Source organism: Ammospiza nelsoni, chromosome Z (genome assembly GCF_027579445.1).
Source record: "Ammospiza nelsoni isolate bAmmNel1 chromosome Z, bAmmNel1.pri, whole genome shotgun sequence".
Classification (NCBI taxonomy): Eukaryota; Metazoa; Chordata; class Aves; order Passeriformes; family Passerellidae; genus Ammospiza; species Ammospiza nelsoni.
Genome location: NC_080669.1, coordinates 68,558,217 through 68,571,013, shown reverse-complemented (window position 1 = coordinate 68,571,013; position 12,797 = coordinate 68,558,217). Strand labels below are relative to the sequence as shown.

Here is a 12,797-nt window from a genome sequence, read left to right as displayed (position 1 = left end):
TATATAAGGATAAGTCACAATTTTCACCTTGCTTTATTCTTTCATATTTTTTGAAGCACAATCAAAACACTAGCAAGTCTCCAGTAGATTATGAGCTTTATTTACACAGTTATAGGCATCCACACACAGAAAATAAAATCTCTCAAACTCAATCTCTTGATCACTCTTCTTTGAGAAGACATAGAAAGACAAAGGCAAATTTCCAGTATGGTTCCTAGTTTTATAATAGAGGATTTTTGTCACTAAAACTTTTCATGTCTCTGTTGTAACAGCAAAACAACATATCTGAAGATTTAAATAAACAATCAGCTGTCCGTACAAGCTGATTTGATGCTTTTTAAAATCCAATTGACCTTTGTAAAGGCAAAAGCAAAAGAGCAATACTTGACATTTTTCTGAAAATAAAGAAAACATAATTTAGCAATTTTCATCCAACTTTGGTTAGCTCCTGCTTCACAGTTGCTCAACTCCTTCCAGACTCAAATTTGCAGTCCTCATATGCATCACAAAACTTCCTGAGAGAGTTGCTTCTAAACAGGTATATTCAAACCTCACATCTAACTGTTCATATGTTCCATTTTGGAGAATATAATCCATCACAAAAATTCTATATGGAAAGGTGGTTCACTGATAACATTACATTCACATCCTCACACACAAACTGACTTTTAAATGATTTACAACAGTTAACACTGCAATTAACACTTTAAATTAATGGAATTTTTGTTAAGAGATGGAAACACTGACTATCTTGAAGAACTCGGTGGTATAAGGTCACACCACACTCAATGTTTCTGAGTAGGTTAGATGTTTAAGCATTTGTCCCACAGCTGTCACTGCTATTAGAAGAAGGCAAAGTGGATGCAAGTAGGAAAGATGCTCAGTCCTTTGCCTGTGCTATCACACTGCCTTCTGAACAGAATCGAGATGCTGGAACTCAAATGTTGCTCTTAATTAGACTAAATTCTGAAAACACACTGAAGTCACTAAAAAACTAGGGTATACTATTTTGCATGCAAGATGACACGAGTGTGATTATATAGCTACTGGATCAAGGCCAATATTGACACAGGCAGTAGATGACAGATAACATGTGACATTCTTTCAGGCTTCTGAAATAAGATTTTCAAATTCCTGCTCATGCTTTTTTTTCTCCTACTGCTACAATATACAGAATTCATCTCTTTGACCAATGGTCTTAGAAATGTCCACAGGATCCCAAATAATGCATCACCAATACCCTTTACAATAGCATTTAAAATGCTCTTGTTTACAAAGTGAGCATCACATTTGCTTCTTTCAGACCTATATTATGCTGCTGATTTGCATTTGTCATGAGGTAAGTGAAACACTCATCCCAGTTTCTACTTCTTATATGTATATACATATATACATAGCTTATCAATTTATAGCAGAAATTCTTTCACTACTTGTATCTTAGTGCATAATTCTCCACATAGTGTGATTGGATTGCACAGAATTCCTACTAAGTCATTCTTCAGACTAAAACTCATCCATTTCATTACATAGGATACATCAGTCTTCTGAATAAACAATAATACCTAAATCTCTTTATAGAACAGTTAGACTAGCACTTTTTCTGCCATGCTCACAAGAAAAATTCAAGTAAAAGTTTGTATCAAGATCTAGTATTATTATGTTTTATACTTTCCTTATTTTATTTTCACCATATTTTTTCCTTAAATCTTACTCCTTCAATTTTGCTGAGAAACTGTCTTTAAATTCCTGCTATGAGTTAAACAGATCTGCTGCTTTTATTTTGTCCAGGTTTGTAGATAACAGCTAGGATAATATCAATACATCCAAACCAGGTATTATTTATAGGTATCTTATCTTACAAAGAAGACACTATTGAAACTTATAAATAAAACTGCTATTGAAATGACAGGCTTCTAGCTGTCAAAATCAAAACACAGTTAGAACACAAAATGTAACTGAACCATTGTTGTAGCATAAAAAGTTTTGCTGATGTATAGAAGTCTCCCAGGCTTATTTCAGGATTCTTTCTTCATTGTGTTCCAAACCTATTTTCGTATCATGCCACTGTTTCTAAGAGTTGCCATTTCTTTTGGCCACTTACCATATCTTTAGTCCACACCACCAACAAGGACCAGAGGACATAGTCTTAAACTACCCTTGTGGAGTTTTAGAGTGGATATTAGAAAGAAGTTCTTCAGAGAAAGAGTGATGGGGCATTGGAATGGGCTGCCCAGGGAGGTGTGTGACGGTGTTCACATGGGTCTTAGGATGAGGGAAGAGAAGAGAATGTTGACTCCATGTTTCAGAAGGCTTGATTTATTATTTTATTATATATATTATATTAAAACTATACTAAAAGAATAGAAGAAAGGATGTCATCAGAAGGCTAGCTAAGAATAGAAAAGAAAAGGAGAGGAATGATTACAAAAGCTCGTGTCTCGGACAGAGAGTCTGAGTCAGCTCACTGTGATAGGCCATTAATTAGAAGCTACATGAGACCAATCACAGATGCACCTGTTCCATTCCACAGCAGCAGATAACTATTGTTTACATTTTGTTCCTGAGGCCTCTCAGCTTCTCAGGATAAAAAATCCTAAAGAAAGGATTCTTCATAAAATGTGTCTGAGACAGTGGTGGAGTCACCTTCCCTAGAGGCATTTAAGAAAAGACTGGACTGGCACTCAGTGCCATGGTCTAGTTGACAAAGTGGTGCTGGGTCACGGGTTGGACCCAATCTCTTAAGGGTTTTTCCAACCTAGCCGATTCTGTGATTCTTTAGAGGAAAACACTTCTAAAAAGAATCCATTGAAGGTTTTCTTTTAGGCTAATTTTGTCCTGGTTTGGACAACTTCTGATTCCTTATTTCCTAAGCTAGCAAAGTTATTATCAACAGCACTTAAAGAGCTACACTGTCTTCACTGTAAAATAAGCATTTGCAGTGATGAGTGATTTGTTACAGTTGCCCAACTGACTGGGCTGTTATTTTATACTTCACAGTAAGAAACATCGACTCATATCAACAGAGGTGGAAAAGTAAAAGAACACACCTGATCCCAAGCCCTTTTTAGCAGATATACTTCCACCCATTGCAGCAATTACAGCTGCATTTCTTACTTGTTATGTGCTACATAATTCTGGCCATTACTAACACCTCCTAAGGAGAATGGCTAAAACTGCTTTTTCACCTTCTGTTGCAAAAAAATTGGTGTTAAGAGATTTTTCCTAAAATATATTAATGTAAAATTCTTCAAGAAAGAATGAAGGAAATTCATAGATGCTGGAAGATTTAAAATGTTATTTAATTACAGTAAAAATATATTATAGGCACATTTTTCTATTTCAAGAGTGTCACTTAAAAGTCTAAATGCTTTTTTATGTGATTAGTTGAAAATCCAGTAAATCAAAGCCCACTTCAGTACACTTTTTCACTGCTTATTATTTAAACATATTATAAACACAACTCTAAACACAAATTACTCTTCTGACATCAATTTCTCATGTATTTCAGTTCTATCCTAACAATGCTTTCTATTTTTACTTGACACTGCAGAGTTTTTCTTTGTTTTGTCTTCAGCTATAGATTGATTTTGGGTCAGTTATGTATGGACTTGAATAGCTAAATCAAATCTTTAACTATAATTTCATAAGTAATTACAGAAATAATGTGTTAAAGTACATTTCGGGTGGTAACTAGGAACAGAGAGGACTCTTTTTAAAGAAAGAAGTTGCAAACATAGAAAAAGGGATATAAAATTGTTGCATTCTCTTGATTCACAGTGTAATCAAGCCTCGTGGACAGCTTGTGCTTACGCAGCTACTATAATGCATACTACCAATGCTACTGTCCAATCAAGACTACAACCAAGAAGTTTAGCTGATGTCAAAAAGCGTGAAGGCTCAAAAGTGACATGCTTTCTTTACTTACTTTACTGTAGTTATTTTTACTTTAAAAAATTTCACGTAGTGAACAACTTTCAAGGTTAAGTGAATGGCTCTGAGTATACTATTGTCTTTCCTTCCAGCTAAGAATCCAAGCCACCAGAAACAGCTTTATTGAACAGATGTCAAAATGCAGATGTGAATTGCTTTGAATGTGTATTTTGTGTCTGGGTACTATTTGAATTGCTTGCCCTGTGTTTAACTGTGTTTGGTTTGTGCACTTAGCTGACAGAAGATTTGGTTGGACTGTATCTACTTGAACAAGAATATGTCCTTTTCTTGACAGCCTTGATATAAATTGTGGTTCATCTTGGCATTACTATGAGGGCTTCAGTGCCTTTTGTTGGGCTAATTTGCAGTGTAGAATCACATTTGCAAAATCTGTAGGCAGCCTTTTACATTCAGCATCTCATGTCTGCCTAATAGTGGGTCCTGTTTAGTTTTGTGTGGCTTTGATAATCTGAACCACTGCATGGGATCTTCTAGTCTACCTCTGACTCATCACAGCAGAAGCTTTCAGAACACGTCATAACACACAGGAAGTGAGCCTATTTATAGTGGTGGCCCTCTCTGTGTTCCCAGGCTACATCCCAGAGTTGAATAGTATGTTCTAGGAAAAAATACATATTTCATTTGTGACTGGTACTGGCATGGGCTTTATAAACTGTGTACTTTTGCTTTCCTGCATAATATAATTCAGCAACTTACAGAACAGTTTATCTTTACTCACTTTTTACTATCACAATATGTGGTATTTTTAAACTTTATTTCTCCTTCTAAAATTGTGTCATCTTGATTTCTCTTAGTATATTTTCTATTGTTTCATTATAATATTTCAGGGTTTTTTGTTGTTTTTTTTTCCCCCCCCAACATACTAGTTTTCTTTGATATCTTATCTCCCTTTCTACTCAAGCTAACATTTCCTCCCATTCTGGCTTGCCACAGTTATTTTAATTATCTTAATTAATTTGTTTAATTAATGAAGTTTGGTTAATCTCATCTTCTCCAGTCAATGTCAGGTTTGGATGTGCATCCATTCTCTTGTTTTCTGTATTCCTATGTTTCTTGTTAAAGGCTTTTCAGGTATTTGTACCAAACTTCTGAATTTTCTCTGATTGCAATCTACTAAAACTAAGCTGACTTTTAGAACTTTTTGCAAAATTTATCTCTAAACTGAGATATTGCTTTAGGCAAGTGAGGCCATTTGCCCAGTTTGGAAAACTACCAGTCAACTCTTACAGATTTTTCCAGCATTTCTTGGGAAGAAGTACTTTGCATGTAACACTGATGCTTATTACATGGACATGAGTTGTTGAGTATGCTCAAATATAAAACAGGCAGACATTTAACCCTTATCTAAAAAAACCACAAAAGGGTTGTTTAAATCCTGCCATTAATAATGGATTACCTACCAGTTGTCATTTATTTTTTCCCCTGATATTCCTGAAAAATGGAGGTTTTATACTGTTGTTGGGTAATATCACAGTATTTCATAAGAGTAAGGTTTCAATTCAAAATTACTTATTGAAAAATTAAATTAATTAAATTATTGCTAATAGAGGGAAGTCTTGGGACATATTGCAAGGAAACTATGACTGGGGTAGCTGTGGCATACCTAATTACTTGTAGTTTACAGTGTAGATACATTCTTAAGTTATAGAGGATGGAGGTGCCTAGTGCAGTGTGCTGGAAATAGAGCCAAAGAAATATCTAGATTATACTAAGAAAATTTGCTGCAGAGAATAGCCTAGGAATGGACCTGAAGTCTCTTTTTGACCCTTTTGCAAACAACAGGAAGAGATCCAACCACTGCCCTGAACTTTAGATCCACTGAATGCAAATAGGCCTCTGCTGATGTCAGCTATACAAATCATAAATATTCTCCTAACTGCAGGAAAAACATGGTGATCATTTAGATGGGTATAGTGCATGCAAAAGAGCTTGTGAAATTCCAAATATTTGAGAGGTGTATTCAAGACAGCAGCTTATTCTTTCACTCCTGACCCCAGATAAACATGTATCTTGTGAATAAATCCACAATGACAATAGTAAGTTAAGAAGAGAGGTAAACATTTTTTCTGTTTCACAAGGGAAAAGACGAGGAGCCAAGGCTTATCATGCCAGAGCAATAGGGAATGTTTCTGCATCACAGATGCTGTCCAGGTAGGACAATTAGGTGCATACTGTAAGGAATTCAAAATACCCAACACACTTCTTTTTCTTTCATGGTTTTCTAAATGTACTTTTTATTTTGTAAATCAGCTATTGCCCTCCCATTTGCATGTTTACTCCTGAAGTTTCAGGGAAATGGTTACTTTCCCCTCCATGTACTAGAATAATTCCTACTATAAACTTGTCTCTGATGGGAACCATTTCCTGCAGGAAGTTCTTGGAAACAATTTGTACTGAGTGAATGACTTTTCAAGCAAGTGCATTACCTGGGAAATGCATGTCATAGGGCTAAACAAACACAATGGATCATATTCAGTGTCCTTTCAATCTCCTGTGTTGAATCCATTTGAATATCCAACACATTTTAATGGATCATGTTCTGCTGCTTTACACAGTCCATAACTCCTCGACAGCTGGGAACCAGGCCTCTACTTCCTGTAAACTATTTCATCTCCTCTTTCCTGTCATGGAAAAAACTCTTAATGAGCAATGAATTGCTTTCCAGCTGAAACAGGGCTCATTGTGTAACAGAAATGCTCACCAATAAATGGTAAACCCACCTTTTATTGTTAAAACAGCCTTGTTTTAACAATCATCAATTCTGACAGCTGACTAAGACATGAGAATAAGATGCCAATAGAATGCATGACAAAGACAGGTAGTTTCTACTGCTATCATTATGAAAATGTGTTATCCACTATCAAGACCCATTTGCTTTCCCAGTTACAGACAGATTGGCTGAGTTTAAATCTTCAAAGGACACTGGGCATGACTGTTCATAAGCTGGATACACGTGGCTCTGCATAGCCTCTGGGTCAGAATGACTCTCAGCAGGAAGTGTGTACTCCCCAAGACCAGCCCCTCATCGGTGGGAACATGGTCTAAAAATCCTTTCTGAAGCTGCACCTGCCTATGGCCAAACCTTCAGTAATAAAAAAATACCTTATTCAGTATTAAAAAAATACCTTATTCAGTATTGGTAATACATAATTTTGTTCTACACAAAGACTTTGCATACTGATATTTTCTGAGTTAGTTAGTTGTATCTGATTATTTGATGAATAGCACAGATTAAAGAAATTTACAGACTTTTCACCTTGTTCCTTCCCTGCTTTTCATTTCATGCTGTATGTCTGATCATTTGAATCACACATCAGTTTTTCCATTTCTTGACTAGATAAATCTTAACTTTAAAAGAATAGAATGGTCCATATGGGATGGTTATTTAAAGTGTGGGGGCATTCCAGGAAATATTTTTAAAGCTTCTTTTATTATGGAGATTTACAAAGCACTGAATACAATCATCTACTAAAACAAACAAATTTAAAACCTGTAGTACTGTGAAAGAGCTACTCTATTTTTTTAACTTCTCCCAGGGTATGCAGCACAAAAAACTGTTTTCCTTTTAAGTATATGGTAGCTTTATACTTAAAAAAGCAGTTAGTAAATAGTTATAAAATGTAATGGATACTGTACAAAAATCCAGCAAAGGATAAAAATCCACTTGTAATGCATGGAGTATAAGTTATTAAGCTACTCATAGTTGAAATAAAGTTTTTGTTTACTATTGTTTGAGTTGGAGCTCCAGCCATGCATGTTTTAGTTTAAAATAATAAGCAGGAAGAGACTATGCATTTGAAATGTTTTTACCCCCTTTGAATAAGGAAAATAATTATTATATATTTCAGGTTTTCCCGATTCTCTTGGGCTAGAAAGAAAAAAAGTAAAAGGTTTCTTTTCCTGATGTGGAAGATCAGTATTGACATAATGTGAATAAAGATGCTGTATTAACTTCTTCCGGCCTGTTGAAATATGCAGTTATTTCCCAGATATTAGTAATAATCATTAAGGCAAGATGCCAAAAGAGACCACATCCACTGGTGAAGCAGAACAGAAGTACATATTTATATGTCAATATATATATATAAAATAATTAAACAACAATATATACAGAAAAATAAAAAATATATTTCTGAGGGAATAAAGTATATTTTTTTCTCAATTTAAAAAAATATTTCTGAGACGTAATTTTAAAAGTATTTTAACACTGCCTAGGGAAACACCCACATTTTCAATATAAAATAAGTACATTTTGTGGAAATATGCCTTTTTAGTTAAATTTATTTGATGGGGTATAAAGATTTTTAATATTGGGAAATAAAAGTTGTCACAGAGGTTTCTGTTATAAAAAAATATGAATGGCATACTTGAGTCCAGAAGTACTTGTCCTCCAAAGATTTTTATATATAATTTTAAATCTCCTGCTAATTTCACTGTTTTCTGACATCAGAGGTATTTTCCCATCTGTGATATAATAACCATTATTCTATAAATAATTCAGCAATAAGCAGTATGGTATTAAATGCAGTGCTGCAATGCATTGGTTTCTCTATCCAAACACTTATACGTGTAAAATTTTGGAAAGAGCTATTTACATTTTTTTTATTATTAACGATGAACATTTAGTCTTTATTTTTTCTTTTTTAATAAAAGTTATTTGCTATATGAGAAAAGCCAAGCCTCAAGACTCACCTCTTACAATGGAAAAAGATTCTGTATTATGGCTTTTGAATTTAAAATATTTGTGTGGGTTTTATTATTATTGTTGTTGCTGCTGTTGTTGTTGTTATTATCATCATTATCATTATTATCATTATTATTATTATTATTAACATCTACAGAAAATTGAAATAGCGATTTTGCAAAGGCTGCAGGAACTTCAGTTTTATTGGTATCATTATCTCAGTAACACTTTACATACAGAAGCAAGCAGTTTTCTTTCTGAGTGTATTAGCTATGAAATGAAATCTACGTAATTATGGTGCTATTGTTTAAAAATAATTCATCCCTTGCTTTAATATGCATTCCATATGTCAGTTTGAGATGCAAACAGAATACTCACTTCCACACTGTGACAGTGAGTTACTGGATGATGTTCAGCTGGTGAAGCCAGACAAACGTGAGTGGAGAAAACACCCCCGGGTCAGCAAGAAGACCAAAGGACCGGCCACATCCTGGCTCTTACCTGCAGGCTGTTGAAGATGATGAAGAAGACTAACATCCAGAGGTGCCGGTAAGCCATGTGCAGTCCTCCCCACAGCCAGGTGATGGAAATCAGGGCAAAGAGGTACAAGACCAAGGGGATCTCTGCAAACCACAAATACAGAGTTTCAGCTGCTGTGCCCTTGGAAAAACCACTTTTTAAAGAATTACTGACACAGAACATAGTTTTGCTGTGTGTGGCTAACCTCGGAGCTTGTTCTCCAGTGGTGGGCAGCCCTTGTCCTGCTCTAGTTGGGTGGCAGTCCCAGGGCTTTTATGACCCTACCTGGGATCAGAAGACCAGCGGAAGGATGTCTGGGGCAGAATGAGCACAGCCCAGCTCAACAAACCAAGTGGTGGGAAGAGCACACATGAAGTGAAAAAAATATGCTGAACTTTGGAAAAGAATAGAAGAACTCTTGGCAAGCTCTAGAGATTTTGAGAGAAAAATTATTTCTAAGAATTGAGAGGAAAAGGAAAAGAAGAAAAGTATTATGGTGTGTTGGTTTTGCATGGCTTGATTTTTTGTTGAGGAGAGAAGACACCAGCCACAGAAGAAATTTTTCCTGTGGGAAGCTGCTAGAAACTTTCTCTATGTCTGGTAAAGTTAATTGTGGGCTGGGTCTAAAAATAGGCATGCTGCTTAGCCAATTAAAGTAGTTGGTAATGCCTCTGTGATTACATACTTAAGAAGGAAAAAAAATACACGGAATTCTTCTTTCTTTTCCTCCCAGGAGTGGCAAGGTGGCCACTGGGGGCCTTCCCAGTGTGACTGGGACCATGTGGCCAGGGCTATCTCAGCACAGTCCACAGCAAACTGTACTTGCTTGGCTGCTTTAACTAGCCATGCTGAGGGCAGAAGGGCAGAGGCAGCAGCAGCAGCTGCTCCTTTCAGCGCCCCACATGAAGAGAGGTGTTGAATGGAGCTGGCACTGCGGCAGCTGGTGCCACCTGTGCTGCGCCGATGGGGAACACATGGCCAACAGCAAAGGTCATGACAAGCAAATCCCCAATGCAGAGCTTGGATGGAATCAACACTGTAAGAACCTTTCAACTCATAGAACTTCATAGAACTTAGTAACAACCAAACCTACGGACCCCAATTCTTTCCTACGTCAGAGAAAAGGAAAAGGTGAAGACACGAGAACAACATGGGGACACCAAGGTCAGTGAAAGGAGGGAGGAGCAGGAGGTGCTCCAGGCATCAGAGGTGAGATTCTTCTACAAGTCATGGTGAGGACTATAATGAAAGTTTCCCTGTAATTTGTGAAGTACATGTGGGGATGCAGAGGTGCACTCATAGCTCACAGCCTGTGAGAAAAGGGTTCATGCTGGGAGCATGTGGAAGCTGAAAAGCTGTAATCTAGTGAGAAACTTGAAGAAAGAAAGAAGACCCTTGCTTCCAGAGATAGAGAAAGAGAATCCCTGCTTTCAAACTAGACAGCTCATCCTTAAAAGACTACATTCCATGAACTAATGACCCATGCAAACAGTTGTGGGAAGACTGCTTTGCCCGTGGGAGGTACTCACTTACAGCAGGTCGGGGGGGGCTGCTACTCATGAAAATTAGGACCACGTTAGAGAAGTTACAAAGAACTGTTTCCTGTGAGAAGGACCCCACAACATAACAGAAGAGACTCTTCTTCCTAAGCAAACTGAAGAAAGATTTTTTAAAAATAACAGATGGAATAAAAAACTGACTAAAAAAACTGTTTTGTCTCCCTGCATTTCACTGGAAAGGAAGGAAGAGCTGGAGTGGGGTGGAGAAAGGGTGTCCTAAAGGTTTAGTTTGCATTCTCCTCTTTTAATTTTGTTAATATTTTTTTTCTTTTTGTCTTTTAAGTTTTGAGCCCATTTTGCCCTTAAAGTGTTTCCTCCTAATCCTTATCTCACACCATAAGCCTTTTGGGTTTTTTTCTTTCCCCCTCCTCTGCTCAACTATAACAGAGGACAATGAGTGAATGGTTTTTCATGGCTGCCTGGCATCTAGCCAGTTCCAAACCATGACACATGGATACATAAGTGGTCCCAACTCTGGCCACTTACAGGATTGTAGGAAATGATAAGAATAGCTTATTTTTGATTTGTTGTTATTTTCCCTTTCAAGTCAAACATAAGACATCAGACCCCAAAAAACTTATAGTGACAACTTCCTCTCAGCCCAAGACCCACAAGATAGACTTTGAATCAGTTAACTTCATTCATCTACAAAAATATGTGCTGAATCTGTCCTTAAGGATGCACACATTTTTCATTTTATGTTCTCCACTGTATTTATAGCACAAAAGACTTATGGAATGCTGGCAGGAAGATGTCTGCCTGGACAAAGTTTGAAATAAGGAAAACAAAAGTAAATTTTCACCTCCACATGTTGTCCAGAAACTGAAAAGAACCAGCCCCTGTGTTACCATGTTTGCAGCAGAATTCAAAGTCCATGTTTGCCAGTTCTGCACACTGCTTGGCCAGACATTGCCCCTCTCCACATTAGTTATGAAGCATCAACAAAGAGTGGGTATGTGTTTCTACAGGCATTGCTCCAGAAAGAGCAGTTTGTGAGCCCTTTAGTAATTTTTTTTAATATTGTACAAATAGTAAGGGCCTTCTGAATGTAGGGAATACCCCACATCATACAGACATAACATTTTAACAAGAAAAACTGTAAAGATACTGGCTTTTTGCCACATACTGAATATTGGTACAGTTTATGGTTCTGTTCTTTTTTTTCTTCGTTGCTAATAATTGCCTAATTATCAGTATTGCAAAGAGCTAATACAGAGTTGAAACTGTGGCATCATTTAAAGCCTTGGATCTTCAAGTTCTGTATACGCATTTGTTGGATTTTGGTCCAACAAAAGCTCAATAATTAGAGAAAACATATGAGAAAAAAGCAACAAATTCTTTTATGTTCATAAAATCAGTATTGCACAAAGAGAATGCTAATAAATAGTCTTGATATGGACCAAAATAGTATAACTATTTGTAGTTTTCTTAATATGAATATAAAACCAACAACCCACTCCCAAAGAAACCCCAAAGGGTTATTCTGAGCAGATGAACCTTCCCTGCTATGACTTTTACTCTAAGTCCAAGTGGGTTATCTACCAAGGATAAACATTTGTGGATAAGATTTATGATGTGGAGAAGCCAGCTCAAAATTACTGTGATGTAACTGAGACACTGACAAGAAGTTCTGTTGGGTATTATGTAATCCAATCATGCTGGTCCCCATTTTTGGTATACTTATCACACTGTTTTATAATACTACAAGTGATGGAAGATTTTATTTAAGCAACAGGTAGTCCACACCCTCTTTAAATACATATAAATGTATATATGCATGCATTTATCATTGTCCTGACTGTTCCTGACTTTTCTTGAAATATGTCCCTATTTCCTTACTATAAGCTTAAGAAAAACTGACAGCATTGACAAATTCAATACAGATAAATGCAGTTTATGCAGCTCTAGTTGCAGCTTGTTAGAGCTTGAAAACTTACCATAGTCCAGCTTGATATTTACCTAGGTGAAATTGCATACATTCAATTTACCAAATAACTAGAAGTGTCCCCTGTTAGTCATGCCTTCATTGTTGAGAAAAGATAATTTTAATCTGTAAAATTAAATTTCTGTTCAGAGGGCTGCAA

General features: G+C 36.4%; 1 protein-coding gene across 1 annotated transcript in view; it reads right to left on the bottom strand.

The window, feature by feature from the left end:
• The window catches only part of ADGRV1 (adhesion G protein-coupled receptor V1), a 262,471-nt gene that overhangs the window by 23,335 nt on the left and 226,339 nt on the right, over positions 1 to 12,797 (bottom strand). The window contains exon 90 of the mRNA XM_059493101.1: positions 9,137 to 9,258. Within this exon, the coding sequence (XP_059349084.1) occupies positions 9,137 to 9,258 (122 nt within the window). The remainder of the gene's footprint in view (positions 1 to 9,136; positions 9,259 to 12,797) is intronic.